This window comes from Ahaetulla prasina, chromosome 3 (genome assembly GCF_028640845.1).
Source record: "Ahaetulla prasina isolate Xishuangbanna chromosome 3, ASM2864084v1, whole genome shotgun sequence".
Taxonomy (NCBI): Eukaryota; Metazoa; Chordata; class Lepidosauria; order Squamata; family Colubridae; genus Ahaetulla; species Ahaetulla prasina.
The window spans coordinates 30,146,045-30,169,972 of NC_080541.1; the positions used below are offsets into that span (position 1 = coordinate 30,146,045).

At 39.2% G+C, this 23,928-nt stretch overlaps 1 protein-coding gene across 1 annotated transcript; it reads right to left on the reverse strand.

Moving 5' to 3' along the window:
• Window positions 1-1,540: 1,540 nt before the first annotated feature.
• Window positions 1,541-22,693, reverse strand: FZD6 (frizzled class receptor 6). Its single transcript, XM_058175832.1, has 7 exons — window positions 22,560-22,693; window positions 20,985-21,337; window positions 13,834-14,030; window positions 10,652-11,669; window positions 8,860-9,008; window positions 5,037-5,474; window positions 1,541-3,966 (listed from the first exon to the last, which is right to left on the reverse strand). The coding sequence occupies exons 2-7, from the start codon at window positions 21,189-21,191 to the stop codon at window positions 3,801-3,803; spliced, it is 2,175 nt and encodes a 724-aa protein (XP_058031815.1). The 5' UTR covers window positions 21,192-21,337; window positions 22,560-22,693; the 3' UTR covers window positions 1,541-3,800.
• Window positions 22,694-23,928: the final 1,235 nt, after the last annotated feature.

Here is a 23,928-nt window from a genome sequence, read left to right on the forward strand (position 1 = left end):
CACCAGCAGGCTCCGGAGCTGGAAGCAGAGTCGGACAGTGAGGAGACTGGTGAAGACAATGGGTCAGTCCTGGAGTCAGGGAAAGGCCTGGACGAGGGCTCTGCATTGGAGGCAGAGATGGGGCCAGGGCCACCTGGAAGTGATGCGCAGACTCCTGAGCCTCCAGAGTTGGATAGCAGAGAGGCAGAGGAACAGGAGGAGACTGTTCCTAGTGCACGCATGCGCAGACCTGCCAGAAGGCAAGAGCAGCTAAAGCAAAAAGGACGACTCAGGAGTAAGGCCAGGAGATGATTGGCCCTTCCCATAAGGCTTAAAAGAGCAGCAAAGGCTCTTGGGCTTTGAAAAAGCAACGTTGCTAAATCTGTTTCTAGTTGACATCTCCTTTCTGAACTTCGTGGGGCTTTGCCAAGAAAGACCTTTGGCAGGGTGCCAAAGAAGATAAAGATTTGTGAAAAGTCTTTTTTCTGAAGGACTTGTTTTGGAATTAATTTGGACTAAGCTGGGAATGAAGTAATTCTCAGCTGCTATAATAAAATAGGTTTGTTTAAGACTAATTGTGTCTTAATGACTAAGTGAGCCTAGGTCACAACATCAATTGACACTATCTCTTCATTGTTTATGTTTTCCCTTTCTTCCATCCCTTTGCCAGGTATCCCACAATCTCTCACATTATCTCCATGGTATTTAAACAAGTGTGCCCAGCAGGTTCTCTCTTAAGGAATTTCCACCCTGAAAATTGTTTAGATGTGACCATGGACATCCACGGAAGCTTTTTGCCCTTATCAAAATCACAAAAGTCGTGTCATCAGATCACTCCATATATCCAAAGAGGGTGCCGTTTGTGCCTGACAACATGATGCTACTTTGCTGATCGGCCCACAACCCTCTTCTGAAACACTGTTGTACAATAAAGTTATTAATGGGCATACAGACTGAACCATGTTAAAAATCTGAATTGCTAAAGGTTTTCAATAAACTGTCATCCAATGGTCTCTCTCTACACTAAAATCAGCAAGATGATCCCAAGGAACAATCCTGCGTTCATAAAAATAATCTTGAAAAGATTAATACATGAACACTGACATCTCATAAGATTTTGAAAATGGAAAGACAATAGACCTTTGTGTGAAAACCTATTTTCAGAGAAGAGAAAAGATTGCCAACTATTCAGAATAGTTTCTGAGCAACCTACTTTAAGAATTGTAGTTTGGAATTAGCTGAATCTGCACTGAACTGGAAGCAATTCAAACTGTATCTGCTGACAACAATAATGGAGAAATCTGATTTATTATTCATAATCCACGAACTCAGTAAATAAGTTCTGAAACCATACAATCAAAACTTTATAATCTCTCATATTCCAAGGTAACATATTTATCTCTAGGAAATAAAACAGTTAAAGGTAATCAAAATTACAAAATTAATTGTAATTTAAAACAGTTAAAAGTAATCAAAATTACAAAATTAATTCCATGTATATAATGAACTATCAGATGTACATTCAAATTCTATTCCAATCAAGCAAATTGTTCTTTTTAAAAAAAAAAGGAATGTGGTACAATGTCACATTTATGCAGGCATTACAGAGATAACAATACAACCCAAAAACAATAGTAGTGCTAGTCCGTGAGAAATAAATCTTACATCCTTATTAAAACAATACCCTTTATCAGGGAAAACCAAAATAGCACATAAATGGGTGCAAACCTTGTTCAAAATTCAGTAGGCAACATGTTACAAAATATTAAAGACAATTTATATATTAATGTCAAATAATATTCAAGACTGAAAGGCAGCAGCACCCTAAATATTCAACTATAGTCCAAAAATTCCACAACAGTGATTTATTCCTGTCCTCTCTTTCCCACCCCTGCAACTCTGTGCAAGCAAAAACCCTGAAGGACTTGTGGGTGGTATCTAGATATTAAGCATTCTATAACGTAGAAGATAACCAACATGACATTCTAATGCTGTACAAAAGTAGCTGATTTAAATTACTTTTGATTCCAATTTCCTTTCCCATTTCAGTGTATAACCTGCTATAATGTATTACCAATGGCTCAAATCTGCAAGCTGAGGATTATAAAATAATAACTGATTCAAAGAAAATCCCAATATAACTGAAGTGTCTGCACTTATGAGTCTTGAGCATCCTTGACCTTTCGCCCAACAAGACTTTCTCCATAAGACTTTTAATTCAAACATCAAAAGTTTGATGTGGAGGAAACAGGTTCTCCAGCAGAGGAGTGCAAAACATTTTGAGGGTGAAACTCAAATTTTTGACCATTCTGGAAACATTTCAAATACAAACCTGTTTGGAATTGGAACTCAAAAAAGGCATGTTTCAAGTTTGAAATGTTTTGCACTCATCCAGCCTTAATATCCTTCTGACCATTTAATCAGCAGGAATTTTAGGATTTAATACAAGTAGTCCTTGATGTTCAACCACTCGTTTAGTGACGGTTTGAAGTTACAATGGCATTGAAAAAAGTGACTTATTACCATTTTTGACACAATTATTGACCCTGTGGTCACTTGATCGAAATTTAAATGATTGGCAACTGGTATGATGATTGTAGTTCCGGGGCAGGGGTGAAATTCACTTACCTTCCCTACCGGTTCGCAAATGTGCGCATCGTTCGCGCATGCAGAAAGCATTCTGCGCATGCGCAGAGGCTAACAACTGATGCAAAAAAGGGACGTCATGACATCCGCGTGTATGGGTAGGGCTTCATGCAGTCGGCCCTACCGTATCGCGCGATCTGGTAGGAACAGGCTGAATTTCAGCCGTTCCAGGGTCATGTGATCATCTTTTGCAACCTTCTGACAAGCAAAATCAATGGAGAAGCCAGATTCACTTAACAACCATGTTACTAACTTAACAACTATGGCAAGAAAAGTTGTATAATGGGGCAAAATTCACTTAACAACTGTCTTGTTTAGCAACAGAAATTTTGGGCTCAATTGTAGTCCATAAGTTGAAGACTACCTGTACAAGACATGACCTTGCCCAATTATAGTAAGAAAGATCTAAGACTAAAAGGCCAGAGATAGTTGATGGGAGGAAGAGACAGACTCAGTTCTAGTTTCCATTGAGAAAGTCCCAGTTGTTAGTTACCTGAACTTTTTTTCAGTGATCTTCAGAGATTACTGAAGAAATGTCCTTTTATTCTGTTAGGATGCATCCAGTACTTCACCTCCTACAAACTCTGTATAATTTATTATTGTATGAACAGCAATTCATGTTAATTTAATTCCTAAGATGAAGAACAGAGGGATAAACAAATGTTCTTGTATTATGAATTGCATCATCCTTAATCACTGGCAATTGGAGTTGAGGTTTATGGAGACAGACTACAACATTTGAGAGGTTAGCAGTTCATACTCCGTTTTAAAGCATAAATAGCACTACTAAAAAAATCTTAAGGCAATTAAGTTTTTTCTTCAATATTCTTCAGAATATAAAATCTTTCCATTTATTATTTCACCAGAGTTTAACACAAAGCAAATTACACATTTGCCCCTTTCTTCTTTTATTTTTGGTAACAAATTCCATAGAAGGAATAAGTGCGCAGCGTCTCTCCACAATATTATTTTATTTTTTCTCAGGTGTTTGTGTGCTTATTTACAAGACATAATGCATGTCTCATGTTCAGTATTAACCCAGAATGGAGTTATTTCTTGACCTCAAATTATTCATGAAACATATTTTTTTCCTAACCTGGTGCTCCTCAGAGGTCCTAGACTTCAAGGGTGAAAATTCCAAGCCAGTGTGGACAAATCGATATTTGTTCATCTTCTCAACCATTTGAGCTATGACCAGACTCGTGAGCTTTCCTTGACTCTGAAGATGAGTGGGCAAACAGCAATCCTGATCCCTTGGTACTGCCAAGTTGGGAAACACCGAGATGTGAATGACCAAGTTGGAGTGGAAGAGTTTCAGTAATGTCATTTTTAGCAGTTGTCCTATTATATACACAAAAAGAAACAGTCTACATTGAGATGAATAATATAAAAATCAAGCAGTGAAATGAACAGATATGAAAATAAGCACTTTTTAAACAACACATAGAATGCAATGAGTAATATATACAGGTCACATGCTTTGTATGTATGATGCACAACTCCATATTTTCAATTAAAGATCTTGTGTAGCAGAGAAGGAAAGCAGCTCTAATCCTGAGTTGGGGCATATACCACTGCTCAAAATGAATAAAGTAGACTATAGACTAGAGCCATGATGGTGAACTTATGGTACATGTGCCACAGGTGGCACGCAGAACCATATTGGTGGGCACGCGAGCTCAGCTCTGATTTTCAGGTCTTCTGGGCCCACCAAAAGGAGGGAAACAGGCTGTTTCCTGGCTCTGGAGGGCCTGTGGGGGGTGGGGAAGGCCCGCTTTTTGCTCTCCCCAGGCTCCAGAGGCTTTCTAGGAGCCTGGGGAGGGCGAAAACGGCCTTCCCCACCCCCATCCCCATAGGCCCTCCGGAGGCCAGAAACAGCCCATTTGCCAACTTCCGCTGGAACTTCTAGAAAGCCTCTAGAGCCTGGGAAGAGCAAAAAACGGGCCTTCCAGTCCCACCAGAAGTCGGCAAACGGGCCATTTCCGGCCTCCAGGGGGTGGGGAAGGCAGATTCACCACTAGTGAGCTGTGAGCCAATTGCAACCGAGCCGTGGAAATGGCAGGCGAGCACATGCGCTTAATCCCACTTGTGAGAGCAGTGGTCAACCATATGCACATACACTCTATTTGCATTTTATTGTGTTTGACCAAATTACACTATCATTGTCCTTACCAGCTAGGAACCTACACTATTATTTGGGTCTTTTGGCCATATAAACATTTACTATCTGAATGACTGTATCTAACGTCTTATGTTTTGTACCAAAGTGTACATATGCCTTTTCTTTGCTTTAATGTCTATGCCTAGCACAGATGTATTTTCATGAAATGTGTTTATGTGCATTTTTGCTACTTTTGCAGTTAGTAAGAAGAACATAGAATAGTCGATACAAACTAATGCAGAAACTTTACCGTTCTTCAGCTGCTCTCTTCATGCTTTCAGATAAACTGGCAATATCTTGCTTGTTGTCTGCTTTGCTCTCTTGTTCTTGCACAGGCACTGTAGGGCTGGATCGCATTTGTAACATGCTTTGTTCACTATGAGGAAACTCTTCTTCCTCCACCCTCTGACTACGTACGACATCTGCTTCCATCTCTCTCTCAGATGCTTCCAGACAACTTTTGATCTCAGTTAAAGCTTCATGGCTTAAGTAATCATGGTTAGCAATGGCCACTCCGGAAGTCCCATGATTGCTTGTAGCACCCGTGCTAGTCCCCATTGATTTTGAAATCACTTTCAGTTTGTGAGAACTGGATTTGTAGTGTTTCTTTTTGTGCTTTGCTTTAGTGTTGTGTTTTAAGAAAAATTCACATGATTCTTGCAACACTCTCCGACTTTCACTGATTGGACTGATCAGGAAAAAAGATAGAAAAAATGCTAATTACCCCTTTTTTCTCTAATTATTTAGGTATATCAACTGAACCTAAAACCTCCAACTTATTCAAGTCAATCTCAAAATACTTGTAGATTCATTTTATGACAATTGTACTATCAATATTTTTCAGTTTTCATAGTAAATCTGCAGAAATGAAAATAAACTGCAAGGAAAGCTTGTAATATTTACAGCTGACATAAAGTTGGGGAAAGTAGCTAATACTTTAAATGAAAAAAAAGAAGATAATTACAAAATACCTAGACAATTTAAGAAGTAGATGGAAATGAACACGAAAGGAAGAAATATGAAATCCTGCATCCAGGGAGAAGAAACATAAGGTCTAAGTATAAAATGGTGGAGATCAGCCTTGATTGTGTGAAAGGGATCTGTCAACAATGCCAACCATGTGATCAAGCTGTTAAAAAGTACTATCTGGCAAATTCATTAACTGGAGCATGGGTTCCAGGGCACAGGAAATAATTTTTTTCTCTTCTCTCCTGGTCACTACTGTGTCCAGTTCTAGGAATCCCTATTCAAAAAGATATTGACAAATTTGAGTTAGTTCGAGAAAAACTACAGACATGGTTGAAGGTCTGGAAACTAAAGCCCTTGAGGAATAGTTAAAGATCTGGGATGTCTAGTCCAGTGTTGGTGAACCTTTTCAGCACTGAGTCCTGAAACGGGGAGCACCAAAAACCAGAACAGCAGCTCCCCAGTGCGCCCAGGCGGGAGCGCCGGAAACCAGAAGAGCAGCTGAGCTTCCAGTTTCTGGTGCTCACCTGGTCTTCTGGTTTCTGGCGCACATGTGCATGTGAAGACCAGATGGCTGGCGCGCATGGGCATGCTGGAAACCAAAAGCTCAGCTTCTCAGCATGTGCATGCACGCAACGGAGCTGCTCTTCCAGTTTCTGGTGCTCCCACCTACAAAGACCAGCTGGCCGGCGTGCAAGTGCGCACCGGAACCTGGAAGAGCAACAGGTGACAGCTGGCGTGCCCGGAGTGATGGCTCTGCATGCCACTTCCAGCACATGTGCCATAGGTTCACCATCACGGGTCTAGTCTATAGAATACTGAGAAGAGATATGACAGCAGTCTTCAAATATCTAAAGAACTATGACAGGTAGTGGATGTTTTTGCTACTGCCCCAGAGGGTAGGACCAGAACCTGCAAATTAAAACTCTAAGGAAGCAGATTTAGGCTAGACAGCAGGAGGAACTTCCTGGCTATAGGAGTTGACAGATAATGGAAAAAGTTGTTAAATGCAGAGGTGTGCTCTCCTTCTCTGGGGACATTTTCCAGATCAAAAGAAAATGAAGAGGAAAATAAAGTTCCTAGCAACTCAATGAAGGATTGGAACACCTGAAAACAAGGAGGATAATTACAAGATTAACTCTAAGTCCAGACTGAAGCGATGGGAAAAAACAGTTGTAAAATCAGGTCATGTGGGTGACCTGCTTAATGACCTTCATGATTTATGACCACAACAGGCAGGCTCCAATTATAAGTCGAGGACTATCTGTACCCAAAGGGTATATCATGAAAAAGTTTAATTTTTTTAAACTTTAATTTAATTCTTTACCAACTCAAAGGTTGGAAAACAAAGTTGGGAAGCAAAATTAATCTTGTAGCAGGGAGAACAGTTAAAAGCAGAAGAAATTATCAAAAATGGTTATTGGATCCCCCTCACTGCATGTACTCAAGTGTGACTGTAGTCATCTGTCCTGGATACTTTGATTTAGATTTTTACACAAAGTAGTGGATTGGACTTCATGCAGTGGTGAAATCCCAATTTTTTTACTACCGGTTTTGTGGGCATGGCTTGGTAGGCGTGATGTGACTTGGTGGGCGTGGCGGGGAAGAATATTGCAAAATCTCCATTCCCACCCCACTCTGGGGCCAGCGAGAAGTGGTATTTGCTGGTTCTCCAAACTACTCAAAATTTCCGCTTCTGAAAGAACTACTAGAGTAGTTCTGTCAGAACTTGCCGGATTTCACCCCTGACTTTTTGGCAAAAATGGACCTTTTAACTTTATGTTTCCATTATCTAGTTAAATGATGGAGTCTATGTTGACCCCACTCAAAGTGTTGTTAGCTCCCATCATCCCTATCCATTGGCCATGCTTACTAAGGCTAGGGAAAGACTTTTTTTAAAAAATTGGAAGATCGGAGTTTCTTCAAACTAGTCTAGTAGTTTATTTATTTATTAAATTTGTTTGCCGACCATCTTGCCATGAGGTAAATCTGGCAGATTACACCTGAAGGAAATCAGGTGGGGAAAACTATGGAGATATAGAAACTTATCCTGTTAAAATCAATGGAGCTTGTAAAGTGCACGTCCTATTTGAGAAGTAGCTTCAGTATAGCTCGAGTCTCACTATATCTGGCTGGCACCACGCTAGGAAATATTGCTCTACCAACCACACATCCTTGGTCTTTTCCTTTTGCTTTGCTAACTCTACAAAGCCATCCATCCAGCTTATCATATGTTATGTTTCATCTACCTTCTTCTGATACTGTGCAACTGTCAATAATATATGGGAAAGACTTTGGAAGATAAGTTGAAGAGATGCTGTTTGGGGAACGGTCAGATAATAGTCAGCATAGCCCGCAACTGGATAGTGGGTAGAGCAAGAGGCTTAGAAGGGATTTTGCCTAGTTTCTCAGTTGTAAAGGAGATGGTAGGAGAACTACACTATAAGATTCTGTTAATATAACTTTACAATAAAGTACAATTAACATTAACCTAGTTATGTTTCCTGCTTGGTCTACTTGGTGAGGCTGACAGTGCTGTATGTGGGTTCACTCAGTTTGGCCTGTTTTTTCTTGCTATTTTATACCTTTTTCAATTATTTCCCTAGACCTGCATCTGTAGCCTTAGTTTCTCAGCTTATTTATTCATTTATCGAATTTATTTAGCTGCCCGTATCACTGAAGGAGACAACTATCTGCTTTGTTCTGAAAACCGTTCCACTAACTGTTTTGTTTCTCTGCCATTTAGCTCCATTCAACTTGTAACTTACTAGCTTCAATACAGCACTAACAGTTGCCTCCAAATTCCTGTATTTTCATAGCATGCTTACCTATAATTACTAAAATATGATTTACTGAAAACACACTATGTAATACAGTACCTTATGGGACTGGGGTTTACAACACATTAAGCTAAAAATGTTACTGGCTTATTTGGCTTCATGTGAATAAAGCTAGAATTTTTTATGGATAAATTGTCAAATATTGAGCCCTTAAGTATATATCTTCCCAAGTATGGAAGTATTAAGGCATTTTAATATATTCAAGCTTATAGTATTAAGGTATTTTATCTATAAGTAAAAATAGCAAAATACAAAAACGCATCTTACTCTCTTTTGCGATTTCTATTGAAGAAACTTGCCCATTCTGAACAGGTCTTCTTACTTCCTATCCAGAAGACTGGAGAGATGCCAACAATTAAAGTCATCAGGTACTTCATTAGAAACAAAGTTATTTCCGGTCTAGCTAATGTTTGGACCTGGAAAACAATAAGCATTTACTGAAAACACAATGGAAAAATGGTTTTCCTACATTACATTTTAGAGGACAAAATGAAAAATAGGCGTTTCTGATTTATAGTGGAAAGATTAAAAACTCAGATTAAGAATATCTACTCTACACACTCAAAACTGTACACTCTAGAAATTATAACGTCACAAATGAAAGATGGAATTTTATTTTCTTTTTGAATATTCTAGGTTAAAAGTACTGTATTTTTTGGAGTATAAGACACACCTTTTTCCCCGTCCAAAAAAGAGGGTGAAAATCAGGGTGAGTCTTATACTCCAAATGTAGCCCACACAGCTTCTCAGAGGTTTCAGAGGCTGAAAAAAGCTTCAGAAAAGAAGCCCCCAAACAGAGCTTCAGAAAAGAAGCTCCCAAACAGAGCTTTAGAGGCTTTTTTTCTGAAGCTGTTTTGGAGGCTTTTAGAGGCAGAAAAAAGTTTTATCTGGAGGAATATTTACTGTCACTAACTATTTAACTTCCGTATTTTTCGGAGTATAAGACGCACCTTTTTCCCCAAAAAAAGAGGATGAAAATCTGCATCTTATACTCTAAATGTAGCCCCGCCTAACTTCTCAAACAGAGGTTTCAGAGGCTGAAAAAAGCATCAGAAACAGAGCTTAGAAAAAAAAGCCCCAAATGGAGCTTCAAAGCCCCAAACAGAGCTTCACGGAGCTTAGAAAAAAAAGCCCCAAACGGAGCTTCAGAAAAGAAGCTCCCAGAGCTTCAGAGGCTTTTTTTTTGAAGTTCTGTTTTGGAGGCTTTCAGAGGCAGAAAATAGTTTTTTCTGAAACAGTTTCAGAGGCAGGAAAAAAAAGCCAAAAAAAGCAAGGCACAGAGCTCACAACCAAGGAACCTGTTGCTAAAATTCACCTCTGGGAACAGCTGATTGGGGGTATTCCAGGAGGCCAATCCATCTGCTAATCAGCTTTTTTCTTATTTTCCTCCCCAAAAACTAAGGTACTTATACTCCGAAAAATACGGTAACTACCCTACCAGCCTTTGTAATGTCATAGAACATAAAACCTGAGGTATTAAACCTGAAGTATTAAACTGCTTTAGTACTTCAAAGTTTTATAATATTGAAATGACATTCTCAAATGATATCGAAGATATTTAACTTGCAGTTACTTACCTTGTTTATTTTTATTTCTAAATGTAAACTTTTGACTTTATCAGAGGGGGGTACATATTAACCTCAAATGTCCATTTAATTAAGATGTTTGTTATGCAAATTATTGATTTTCTCAATTTTAAATGTTTGAAAATGTATATATGTATACATCCGGTGCTGGGGATGATGTATTTCAAATGAGTAATATGGTCCTTCTACCATCTTCAATGTAAAGAATTACAATTATGAAACCCTAACTTGTTCTAAAGGATTCTATATACGTCATGACACATGCAATGAATTTGACCCTCACACAAGAAATTATACAACCCTGAACTACCATATTTAACAGTTACAGAAACTTTGCATCAAATATTCTTTCAAAACAGTGTTCTCCTTGCCTGTGGACTAATTGATGCATCAAAACATACAACCTGAGCCAAAAACAGTATACCCTATTCTTTGTTATTCAAGCATTACATGTGCTAATATTTCAATCTTACCTGATAAGGACAGGGTATATGGAATTGATCACAGTGGTCATAAACCCAAGTGGTTTCCCAGATCTTCCTATACACCTGCTCATAGATGTAACAGCCCAAAAGTATCGCTAGAGGTACGAGGTATAAGCCGCTGAAGACGCCGATTCGAATCATGAATTTTTTCAACTTCTCTTGATTCCTGCCATCATTTTGTATGACTTGGCGCACATGATTTAGAGAAATTATACCCGCTAAAAGGAGAGATAAACCGACAAAGACACAAATGCACAAAGGCAGAAGAACAAAATATCGAGATGTAGCTAAGTCGTAGAGGCCAACAAAACAGACGCCACTAACATTGTCGCCTTCCACTTTGTTCATGGCAAGGAGCATCACTGTGAGAAACCCCGGCATGCCCCAGGCAACTGCGTGGAACCACATGGCTTTTTGTTCAATAGCTTCACAGCTCCATTTTCTTCCAGCAGCAAGGAACCAAGTGACTGTGAGGATCACCCACCAGACAGTTCCGGCCATTGTGAAAAAATACAAAGCCATGAAGACAAGGGTGCAACCTTTGTTCTGAGAACCAAGAACAACTGTTTCACCAAGCTGTAGTTTTTCATCGCTCTTATTACAGGCTGTTTTGTTTCCTAGGACAAATCCGAGGAAGTAAACGAGAGACACTATACTATAACAAACAGAGTAGTATATAATTGGCCTCTCTGGATACCTGAACCTTTTAACATCTATCAAAAATGTTAGGAATGTAAACAGAGTGGCACAAAGGCAAAAAATTGAAACAATGCCAATAAAGCTTTTGGCAACTTCTAGCTCATGATTGTTGAAGTACATGTTGGGGCAAGGGGGTGCACACTGCTCAATGCCTAAAAACCTATAGCCTTGTCCACTGGATGTCTGCAAATGACGTGGACACCAAAATCCATAGTCCCTTCTGGGCTGCCCTGGGATCTTCCATGTGTCCTGGGTTCTTGTAGTAATAGAAGCAGTGACAGCAGCAGTTTCATCACAGTCCTCCAATCTAGAAAGTCAAAAGAGGGGGGAAATTGGTTATGATACTATAGCTGGCCACAGGCTACCCTGGGTTCCATTTGCTGTTACTCTAAACACACACACAAAACTTCTCAAAATATGAGACGTATATTTGTAAGCATACTTTAGGTATATTTTATTTGTAAATCTTTATTAAATAAGGTTAAATATTTTAACATGATGTTAAAACTCTTATTGTAATTCCAAGTGTTCAACTTAAATGTTTTGTAAATATACGCATTCTTCATTGTTTTTATGTAATCTTTTAGGTAAAGGAAACCAAGCTAATTTATAGAAAATTGTAATCTCTATATATATATACAATTTAAACAGAAAACAAAATTAATAGGCAAGAATCCACAAAAAGTCACTTTAAGGGAACACAGTTGCAGGTACACTGAAGCAATAATGTGCCTTTTGTGCCTCACATATAAAAGTTGCTAAAAGTCAATCCAGATCTCTGAGAATAACTTTCCCACTTTACAGACTAAAAGGGCTTGTGCTAATATAGAGAAAAGTTAACTATTGCTGGGGATAAGTAGTAACTTTCAAAGTCTGTTAAGCAGTTATTTAGAGCATTCTACACTATCAAATTCTTTATATTAGCTTCAAGTGGAGAACTGCTATAGTTAATATAAGGTTTTCCAAGCCTGAATAGCTAAAATTGAATCTTTAGTTAAGAAAAAGTGGCCAGATCTAAATCATCAATAAAAACTGGAACCAAAAATGGCCCCAAGCCTAACACTTTTGTCCTGATGGTAAGGAGCAAGAGCCCTTCATAATGCCTAACAATTGGTCTCTATAAAGAAAGTCTCAATTGAACTGCTGCATCTGCAATGGAAATATAAAACCGATGCACATGCCATCAAGCATTAGTTCTATAGAAATTTCAACTCGCTAATGAGCTTTCATACCAATGGTTTGCAAGCCCTTCTCAATTATCTATAAAATCTACAGAGTTTCCTAAAGAGAAAAAAAAAACTGAAGCCAATGAAGCCAAACACCCAGTTAAAAATCTAGAATGGGGAGGATAATATCATTTAAATGTGCTAAACTACAATTCTCAGGATTCCCAATCATCATGGCTCAGAAAGCTACGATGTTTAAATGGACCCGAGTTGCATTTAACCTCAGATAAAATAACTATAGGGATGCAGTGGCTCAGTGGGTAAGATGCTGAGCTTGTCGAATGAAAGGTCGGCAGTTCGGTGGTTTGAATCCCTAGTGCCGCATAATGGGGTGAACTCCTGTTACTTGTCCCAGCTTCTGCCAACCTAGCAGTTCGAAAGCATGTGAAAAATGCAAGTAGAAAAACAGGGACCTCCTTTGGTGGGAAGGTAACAGCGTTCCGTGTGCCTTTGGCATATAGTCATGCTGGCCACATGACCATGGAGACGTCTTTGGACAGCACTGGCTCTTTAGCTTTGAAACGGAGATGAGCACTGCCCCCTAGAGCCGGGAACGATTAGCACATATGTGCGAGGGGAACCTTTACTTTTACCTTTTTAAAATAACTGTTAGATCACAATGAAACATCAACGATAACCGAGCAACAAAACGAATTAAATAAATTAAATAAAGGCCAATTATGTAAAAATTACAACATCCAAACCAAAGAGTAAATCTCAACACTTGCAAAAACTAAAACTTTATCATTCTTAGTTTAATTTAATCATGTAATAATGTTTTCACTATGTGTTCCCTGAAAGAGGAAGGCTGTTCAAGGGCATGAATTTTGGGAAGAAAGCTGAATGCTAATTTAATGATCAGGTACGCAAGTATCCAATCCATTAAATTATTTTCCCTCTGTCCCCAAAAATGAGGGATTATGGAGACAGTTTGGGGTATCAGGTATCATATAAATGTTATTCATAATGCAGCAATTATTTGATGTAGTTTCAATTGGGTACAAAAACAGAGAGCCATATATCTGCAATATGAAGAGCTATTGATCTGGACCTAAGACCTAGGTCAATTCTAGTAGAAATAGTGGTTAATTTTTATTCTTTTTTATGTTGTTTGTTTTTGAATTCTACTATGACTGTTTTATTTTTTATTTTCTATTTCGTGTACATTGCTGAATCATGAACTGCCAGAGAGTATAAATTCAACGAATAGAAATAAGAGGGGGGAAAATATGAAAAGCACTGTACCTGCTACATTCAAGTTCCTTAGGCCATCCAATTTCAAACATGTCTATCACCTTTTTACAGTCCTCGTACACTCTTGCACAAAGGCTCCGGCAAGGATGTACAACACGTGTTTGTTCAAAGCAAGCAGGCACAAAGGCTTTGCACAGAAATGCATGGACGTCTGGGGAGCACTGAAGATTTAGAAGAGGAAGAAAGAGCTTTGGGAGAAGAAAATGAAATGTGGATTAGCATACAAAGAAAATTCAGAATAAATCAAAGCAAGAGTGGCTTTAATCCTTTTTCCCTTTCCTTTTCTGAAAGATTACCAGCTTGTTACAGACCTTCCATTAAAGAATGACTTCCAAGCAATAACATTTTAGTAAGGCTAACCACCACCACCCCAATCCTGTCAACTTGTTTTTGCAAAAAGCCCTTTAGCAGGGGTGTTAAACTCAAGGCCTCTGAGCCGGATCTGGCCCACGGGGTGCTTAGATCTGGCCTGCAAGGCTGCTCTGGAAACAGCAAAGGACTGCCCTGCAGCCTTCCTGAGCTCCGTGTTTGCTGGCAGAGGGTTGCAGGAGACCATCGCAGCTGAAAACAGAGCTCGCACCTGAAATCGGAGATCAGGAGCCTGTTTTCGAAGGCAGAGAGCTCAGGCCGCCACAGGCACTCTTGAAACGATTAACATCAAGCTAGCCATGCCCACCCCGACCACACATACCCACAAGGTCAAGCACAATCCTAATGCGGCCCTCAATGAAATCGAGTTTGACACCCCTGCCCTATAGAATGGGTTTTCATCTCCCAATTAACTTCTTCTGAAACTTCAGTTCTGACAAGAGAAAGATTCCAACAACGTGATTTCACTGAGATTTCTAGCAACAGTTGAAGTGTAGCAAACAGGTTTTACTATGAACCAAAATTAAAATTCTAGGAGGGGGGGGCGCGGTCAGAGGTTGAAAATATTACGCTGCAGGGGTAAGGTGAGGTACTAATCTCCTCACCTTTTAACACATAGATTGTACACACAGATTGACTCCATCCATTAAATGCCATGGGGGATTGAGAGCAAGAAAGAGCAGGCAGATGTTTTCATATCCACCTGCACTTGAAGATGAGGCATATTAATTGGCCCCATTAATTATAGTCCAGGTTTCTATGGCAAAGCTTATAAGCTATATATTTGAAGTCATTTCGCTTGTATAATCATACTGAACATTTAATTAAACATCCATAATTCCAATGCTTAATATTCCACAGGTTTGACCTCTTCCTCCTGCTTGTGACAGTTGACCTTTTCTAAAACATCAAGTTAGATGTTTATCTAATTAATGTTATTTTGTTCACTGTATCCAATGGCCACCCAGAAAACGTACACGTCAATAGCATTTTCCTTTATTTAGGGTATCCATTGTATGGGCCAAATGAAAATATTCTATTGTACAATAAACCACGCTTCCTGGCAAACACACACGAAAAAAGAAGTAAGGAAAACAAATGCCAGTTGAATTGTTGAGGAAGAAAGACTGAAAATGCTCTAAGACAGGATACACAAATTATGCCATGCTGTGCACAACATATATTAATAGCTATACTGAATAAAATATTTTATACAATTATCATATTCATGTCAAATATGTAAAAAAAAGCTAAATATATGTTAGCAAATCAGGAGAAAGCATAGGTGCACAGACATATCAATTATTGGGAAAGCTGCAATACAATAATTTAAATGTACATTAAAATGTTCAGGAAGTTGTGCGATAATGATAAATATGGTGCCTTCCCACAATGGTCTTCCTTAACTCAAATTCATTCTTGATATTTTAAGCCTAAAAACAGAAGCAATTTGCTTTCCAAAGGTCTTTTGCACATATGGTACAATTGCCTTTCTCTTTTCCTTTAGTTGCTTCTGTTTGTGTGTGTGTGTGTGTGTGTGTGTGTGCGTGCGCACATGCCCTCAAGTGTCTTTAATCACTACAGACTGTCTGATCAAGTCCCATCTAGGATTTGAGACATTGTTTACCACTACCTCCTTCCAGAGTGATTGGCCCAAAGTCACTCAACTGGCTTTGTGCCTAAGGTGGGACTAGAACTCTCGGTCTTTAGTTTTCTAGCCTGGTGCCTTAACCATCACATCAAACTGACTCCAACTGAAACAAAAAATATTCTTCAAAGTTCTTTGAGTTATCTATCAGTCATAAGAATTTCTGTTTCATCTATTAAATCTATTTTCCCTTCTACATTAACATTTTAAGATAATTTTGTTGATTTTCCATACATTAATTCCTACTGTAGATAATAAAGGTTGTAAATGTTCAGCTTTTTTCAGTGGCTCAACAGTTTTTCAAACTATATTCTGCAAAATTCAAGTGATCCATGAGAAACGAAGGGCAATACATATGTACATATGTACATACATACATACATATAAACACATCATACAAATGCAATCAATTTTCTCTCATTAGATCTGTTCATCAAGGTCCTGGGATTTTTAAAAAAATTAACAGGTTCTATTACCTGAAAAGATTTGCAAAATGTGGTTTAAAAATTAATTTCTATTTTCTGCATGATTATTATTGAATCTTGCCTAAAGAATCTTGCACATTTTACCAGTGTTTGTGAGGTATAACCCATCTCATTTTAGCAGTTTATGCTAGATAAATCAGACAATGATACAAGAAAGCAAACCTGACTGATTTGCACTGCCAAACATTTGTCTACAGGATTCTTTTCTTTTTAAATTAGACCAGAAAAATGGATTAGAAAACCATCTATCCTCTGGTTATCTTGGTTGTTTCTGGAAATGTTCAATGGGGTGTAATGGATTAGTTTATAACTCCTATTAAACAACCTGTTGGCCACTGGATCATCGTTTCAGTTATATTTCAAATATATATTATCAGATTCCTCAATTGCCTTCAACAATGGCAGAGCTTGTAATGTACTGGACAGGTTATTAAAAATGTAGGGAGATATTCAAAAGTATATACCAGCCTTGAAAGTAGCCCTATAGAACTGTATAGCACAGTCAAACATAAGCAGTTGACCACAAGAAATGTTTTATAACATGTTATATTATGTCATTAAAATGGTTTCTGATCATTTTGTCATGTTTTATAGAATTTGCCAAATTTCAATTACAAAGGATTCATGGGTCCCAGATTTAGGATGCATTCTGTAAATTAGTTCATTTAACGGAGCTTGGTTGAAAAATCTTTGCCCTGTGTACTGTTTCACCCAGTTAAAGATTACAGGCACAAGTTTTCGGTAGTCCTTAACTTACAACTGAAGCTTAATAATGGTCCAAAGTTACAACAGCCTTGAAACATGTGTCTTACAACCCATCCTTGAAGTTACGACCATTGCATAACTCTCCATTCACACTTTTGACAACTGGCTTGCATTTACAATGGTTGCACTGTTTTGAGATTATGTGATTGTAATTTGCAACTTTTCCAGCTGACTTATCACAAGCAAAATTAATTGGGGAAGCTGAATTCACTTAATAACCATATGATTCATCTAATGACCATTGTGATTAGCTTAATGATTGAAATTTTGTGATTGCAAATTTAAATTTAAATTAACTACCCGTAAATAGTGAAATGTTACTACTTTTCATGTATAAATAAGAGGTTACTATTGCTGGTAATCTTTATCAGTTTATCTTTTTCTAATCTATAACAGTGGTTAGATCTTGATCATTGAGGGATTGGAGGTTCTTTAAATGAAAGGTGGATTGCTGTTATTTGTGTCTGGTAACTTTTATTGCTGGTTTATAAGGAGAGCTGAAGATTTAGAGGTGAATCTATAGAAAATGGGGGAAGGTGGAACAAAGATATATTTGTATTTTAAGAGACAGAGGTATGCTGTTAATGTTGACTATACTTGTTGGGGATGAAGGATTTTTTTCTTTTTTGGGGAGGCTTTTTTCCTGCACTTTTAAAATAATGATTTATTTTTAAATATATATTTTATGAGGTTCCTGTGTTAATTTTATCTTTTTAATATAATCCTTAATAAAAATTATTCAAAAAGAAAATCATCTGAGCCTCCAGGCCCAGTCTCTTTCCAAGTTTTTCAAAGCCTATGGTGATATTTTGCAGCTGTTCTTTGCGATATTATTTTATCCCCAAGTGTGTCAGCAGAAAGGGATAACTATCGGTTGAATGACTTGGAACTTGTTCTGTTACACACTTGTTCCTTGTTCCTAGAAGACAGCTTGCTTCATGAGTTGATGGATCTGCCTATATACTCTTGTTTCAATAGCTCCTAATGGTGAATCTTCTCATCTTCTTATACTGCATAATTGCATTCTTTCTGAACATCTTGTCTACACCATCTTTTTCCTTAAACACCCAGAGACTGTTTCATCTGCGAAGGTTGGAAAGCTGTTAAAGAGTTTGAGCATTATGGAAAACCTTCTGTGTATCTTGTTTCTGGTTGTTATTCTCACCCACTCGCTTTGCTATTCTATTTGTCTTCTTTACAGAGAACTGTTTCTACTGTGCCTCAGTTATAAACCCTCCTTTCTTTGAAACGATAAAACCTCATCATTTCTCATCAACTGAATGTGGTTACTTGCTGCTCCAATCTTGTGTCTTTTTTTTACAAGGGTCTTTTTCTTCATTTGCTGTTAACACAACCCTAGTTGTTTTCAGAGCAAGAAGATAAAGATGCCAGAAGCGTGGGGGTGTCACAACAACATTTTCACTTTTTCTTCATTCTTCTCTCTACTATCAGTTAGAGAGAGGTTTGTATTTCTTAGTCCTTTCTCTGGCTCTCTTCGTGTTACTCAAATACAAACTCTAAATTTACAAGGACTTCCTCTTCTTCAAATAAATTCTTGCTAGCTCTGTTAATTCAATCAGGCACTGCCGCCTGAGTCTATCCAGCTTATATCTACCTTAAGCTGTTCCATAAACAGGAATCAGTCAGCCAGTCTCTACAATGGGCAATCAGCAGCTCCCAGGACTATCAACTGTTCAAGTGTGTCCTTCTCCCCAGCTCTGCACACAACCCCTCAAGAGACACAGCCCTTTTGTCACTTTTGCCTCTCCCTCCCATTAAACTCCCTGGCCAAATTCCCACAGATGTGGATTCAACATTTAAACCGAATCTAGTCCCCACCCCACCCCAACCTATTTAAAATACCAATGTTGGTTTTTAAAAATTGTAAAAATTATATCCCACAAATTGTAAAAAGCAGCCTAAGTTGGAGAGCAGGGGATGGACTTTTTGATGTAATAGCTACATTAATCCTTAACCCAAGAGGTACCTTAAGGGCACCCCATTTTGCTGATTAAAGTCTTCCTTAGAAGCAAGTCCTGCCAAATTCAATTGAACTTACTCCTGTATAATTGTACTTAAAATTGCAGCTTTAAAAAGCCTGCTCAATGCTTAATCTTTCATCTTTGTTTCTACGTGTGTTGACTTGCCTCAGTTACCTTACAAGGTATAAAGTAATGTTCAAATGCTATTTATTTTTGTGCATGTGTATATATGATTTTTTTATAATTATATTGAAAACAATTATTCAAATAATTTTAATTGTTAATAAAGGCTTGCATCAGCATCCTGTGTCCACCTTCGATTGCCAGCATGCCCTTCTTCTGCAAAACTCTCCCTTACATGCAAATATATATATTTAGTAAATGGCCATTATTAATGGGCAAATTATTTAAATGCATCAGACTTATTTCTACTAGATTTGAATATATAGCCAAAAAAAAGTTCAACTACAATTACATCTAAAGCTTTATAGATAGCAATTAGTTTTTATGCAGGCAGATGCTTGAAGGCCTGAGGAGATCCCATAAGAGGCTACCTGCTATAAAAACCTAGAAGCTTTTAATCTGATGATTAAAATACCTCAGTTGAGAAGCCAATACAGAAAATTAAACATAGGTTCAGGGAGGATACATAAAAAGCTGTTTTTGAAACTATTTCAGGTGAAAGCTTATCTCTGGATAGCTTTGTGAATTGGATTTTTAAAACATTAAAATGCTTTTATTTTAAATTGATTTTTAATGACTCATGGAATTGACATTAAAGTATAAGAAAAAGAAAATATAAGACAAATTAGCTCATACTACCAATTAGGTAATTCTAAAAAAACAAGATGCAGTTTATATATGAAAAATTAAGATCTGTCAATAATTTTAAAAGTTATATTTTCAAAGAAGCAAACTGAAAGAATAGCTGTCAATTTTGAAATGAAAGCATTCCCCAGGGGAAGGCCTAATCCAGTTGACAATCACGCTTCTCTCAATGGATGCTTAACACAATCCTTTTATGCAGAGCTAACCATAACAAGACTGTCCCCAGACAGCTAGACTCTAACCATTAAAGCTAAATCAACACCTTGACCTGTGTATAAAACTTAATAGGCAACAGGGCAGATCTTTCAATATCATAATGATCATAATTATAATATACCAATTGGCAACCTAAATACTGCCTTTTTCATCAACTGTATCTTCCCAACACTCTTCAAAAGTAAAATGCAGAATATTTTACAATAGTCTAATGGGTCACAATTTGCAGAGTCTGAAATAAAGGCTCTGTCCCATTAATGTACCCAGCCAACCAAATGCAGGCATTTTTTTAAAAAAGGTTCTGGAAAACTTAATTACCAGCTCTTGCTCCTAACACAACAAAAACATTATAAATGGAACAGAGCCAAGCTGTCAAGGTATAGACAAAATCGGAAAATATATTTAAAAGCAGACTGAAAAGGAAGCATCATAGGAAAAGCCCTCATATATTTTCACTGCATTAATTGCTTGACACACATAATGGAAGCTATAAACTGTTTCTTGAATTAAGGTTTCTAAAATAATAAATTAAGAGCCAGTGTGGTCTATGGTTAAGGTGCTGGCCTAGAAACCAGGAGACAATGAGTTCCAGTCCTACCTTAGGCATGAAAGCCAACTAGGTAACCTTCAGCCACTCACTCTGTATCAGTCCAACCCACCTCACAGGGTTGTCATTATGGGGAAAACAGGAGGAGGAAAGAATATTTATTATGTATGTTCACCACTTTTGAGTTATTTATAAAAGCAATAAAGGCAGGATAAAAACTAATAATCTTACATTTTTGTACTGCAAAAGATATCTGCATTACAGAAAAATTTCTCATAAATATGTACAAGGACAAAACTCACCTTCAAGTGGGAAGCTGCAGTGTCCTGATCATAATGTCCCATCATATTAGGAAAAAATGTCATATTGTAAGTCATTCCAGAACATCTTGGGATAATAATAGGCTCACATGTGAACAAACTGTGTCCATATGTCAAGTTTAAGCTCAAACTCCAGATCAGAAGGAAAACAAGGACCCCCATCTTCCCAAATATTTCCAGCTTCACCATAAGGATTTGTTTTTTTTTTGGGGGGGGGGGAGTCCTGCTTTCTCTCTCAACCAGAATATATTGACATTCAGAGATTACATTTCTTGTTTCTCTTCATATTTGCATCAGAGTGCTTTTAAAGATAACATTTTTGCCCCAACTGCGAACTGCAAAGCAACCAAAAAGAAGTTAATTGATAGTCGCCTTTAACCGCATCAGGAATCTTGTAAACATTAAACAGAAATGAAAATCGTACTTTAGAACTGTAAGATGACGCCAGACAAAAAGAGTACTGGATTTAACTCTCTTCAACGAGGGAGCTCAGCTAAAAACCAGTTACTACCACAAAAATACACAAGCCTCTGCATGTTTATTCAGCGGCATTCCACTGCATGCACCGAGCTACTCCCCCAGCGTTAAGAAAGGCAACCAGGCGGAGAAACTATTGGTTCCCAATAGTTACGCACACAGGCTCCAAGCTGTAGCGAAGCACCAAACCAAACTTTAAAATCGAACCGATTATCAAATGTAAAAATCAACCGCAACTTTCCCCACGGAGGTCACAGCAGCTTCATTGTTTGCGATATACTATCGAACGGCAACAGACGCTCTTTTTTGTCGTAACCCTCCGCACAGCCGGCCCGGGATTGCGTAAAAAAAAAACAACAACCCCAAAACTGTTGCTACCCAAACGGTGCCGCCTCCTCCTCTTCGCTCCAAGGTTCCCCAAACCTCTCCGTCCTCTCCCATGAGCGCAAAGAGGCGCGCGTGAAAAGGGGAAAACTCCCAACAAAACCAGCCTCGGGAGGCCGTTGCTCGCTTCCTGCCGCACTCTCGAGGCCACCTGCGACTCTTTAAGCGCTGCGAAAGGGACCTTTCACGCCACTTACCCGTGTCCCCCGCCCCACTTCGGAGCCTACAAAAAACCAAAAAGCCTCACGCGGAGAACTCTTCCCAAGCGCACAAAGCCGGGAGCCGCCGATGCGTGGCGGTTTCCCTTCCCCGCGTCTTAAAGGCGACAAAAAAAAAAGCGTTTTTCCAACAACCTCCTGAGAGCTGCGACCTTCCTCCCCTCCCCCCTCTTCTTCCCCCCTCCCCAAATAATCCGGAGGGAGAGCACGAAGAACGCCCCGCGACTTGAATGGAAGAGAGCGAAGGGGGGCTCTAAAGCGCGGACGCACAGCCGAGGATTTCGAAGACTTTCCCGTGGGACTCCAGTTTTCCCAGCCAGCCACCAACTCGGGCTCCGCCTCCTTTTCTTTCTTTATTCCCGTCCCTCCGTCCCCAACTCCCGGGAGAGAAAAGTGCCAGCCGCCGTCCGGAAAGCCTGCGCCAAAGGGCCGCGCGCCGAGGCTCAGCGTGAGGCGAAGCCCGCGCGCCCCGCCTCACCTGCGCCAGTCGGGGGGTGGGGGAGGGGGCGAGCGCCGCACCTGGCCGGCCTCGGGGAGGACATAGCCGCGCCGCCCCCACTACTCCCTTCGCCGGTAGGATGTGACTTTTTTTTTTTTTGTCCGCCCCCTGCCGAAAGGAAACGAGGAGAATCGCGAGTCGCGCGATATTTGAACGGGCGGCGGGAGAGGGGGGGGCGCGAAAGACACACCTCCCCCATCACCTGAATCTCCTCCCGCTTCCCTTTTTCCGGGCCGTTCCAAAAGTGCATCCTTTCCTTTCCTCCTCCCGTCCCCCCACATTCCCGTGGATCCTCTGCGCACGTGGCTGGAAAGAGGAGCGTGCTTGTGTGGGAGGGGTGCATAGTTAACATTTTACCCTTTGCTTTAAAAAGAAATTAAAACTTTTCTCCAGGGGAAACATTTAGGCCGGGTTATTTTTTCCTTATACTTAATGCGAAAGGCGCAATTTACCGTATGGGAAATTGCAAGTTGGCATGTAAATAGGAATAAATAGTAATTTATTCCTATTTACATGTCAACTTCCTCTGCACTACATCCTACAACATCTTGAGTCTCCAAAGACCTATGCAAGGGTCCTTTTTGTAGACTTTAGTTCAGCATTCAATACCATCATTCCAGACATTCTTCTAACTAAGCTAAACCAGCTACAGGTACCGGAACAGACTTGAAAGTGGATCACAAGCTTCCTAAGAAACAGGAAGCAGTAGGTGAAGCTAAGCAAGATCACATCAAATACCTGTACAATTAGCACAGGGGGCCCCCAAGGCTGTGTGCTCTCCCCACTTCTCTCTGTATATCAATGACTGCATCTCCAGTGATCCATCTGTTAAGCTACTGAAGTTCGCAGATGACACAACAGTGATTGGTCTCATTCGAGACAATGACGAATCCGCATATAGACGAGAGGTCAAACGACTAGCCTTGTGGTGCAACCAAAACAATCTGGAACTGAACACACTCAAAGCCGTAGAAATGGTGGTAGAGAAACCCTTCCATACTTCCACCTCTCACAATACTAGACAACACAGTATCAACAGTAGAAACCTTCAAATTTCTAGGTTCTATCATATCGCAAGATCTAAAATGGACAGCTAACATCAAAAACATCATTAAAAAAGGACAACAAAGAATGTTCTTTCTGCGCCAACTCAGAAAGCTCAAACTGCCCAAGGAGCTGCTGATTCAGTTCTACAGAGGAATTATTGAGTCTGTCATTTGCACCTCTATAACTGTCTGGTTCGGTTCTGCAACCAAACAAGAAAAACACAGACTTCAGAACTGCAGAAAAAATAATTACTACCAACCTGCCTTCCATTGAGGACCTGTATGCTGCACGAATCAAGAAG

Excerpts from the sequence above, each read along its gene's own strand:
- FZD6 (XM_058175832.1), bottom strand. The coding sequence starts at position 21,191 with ATGGTGAAGCTGGAAATATTTGGGAAGATGGGGGTCCTTGTTTTCCTT. Across the intron at positions 14,031-20,984 it reads CTGCAGCTTCCCACTTGAAG|CTCTTTCTTCCTCTTCTAAA; the intron begins GTGAGTTTTGTC and ends CTTCTCCCAAAG. Across the intron at positions 3,967-5,036 it reads AAGAGAGCAGCTGAAGAACG|GACAACTGCTAAAAATGACA; the intron begins GTAAAGTTTCTG and ends TGTATATAATAG.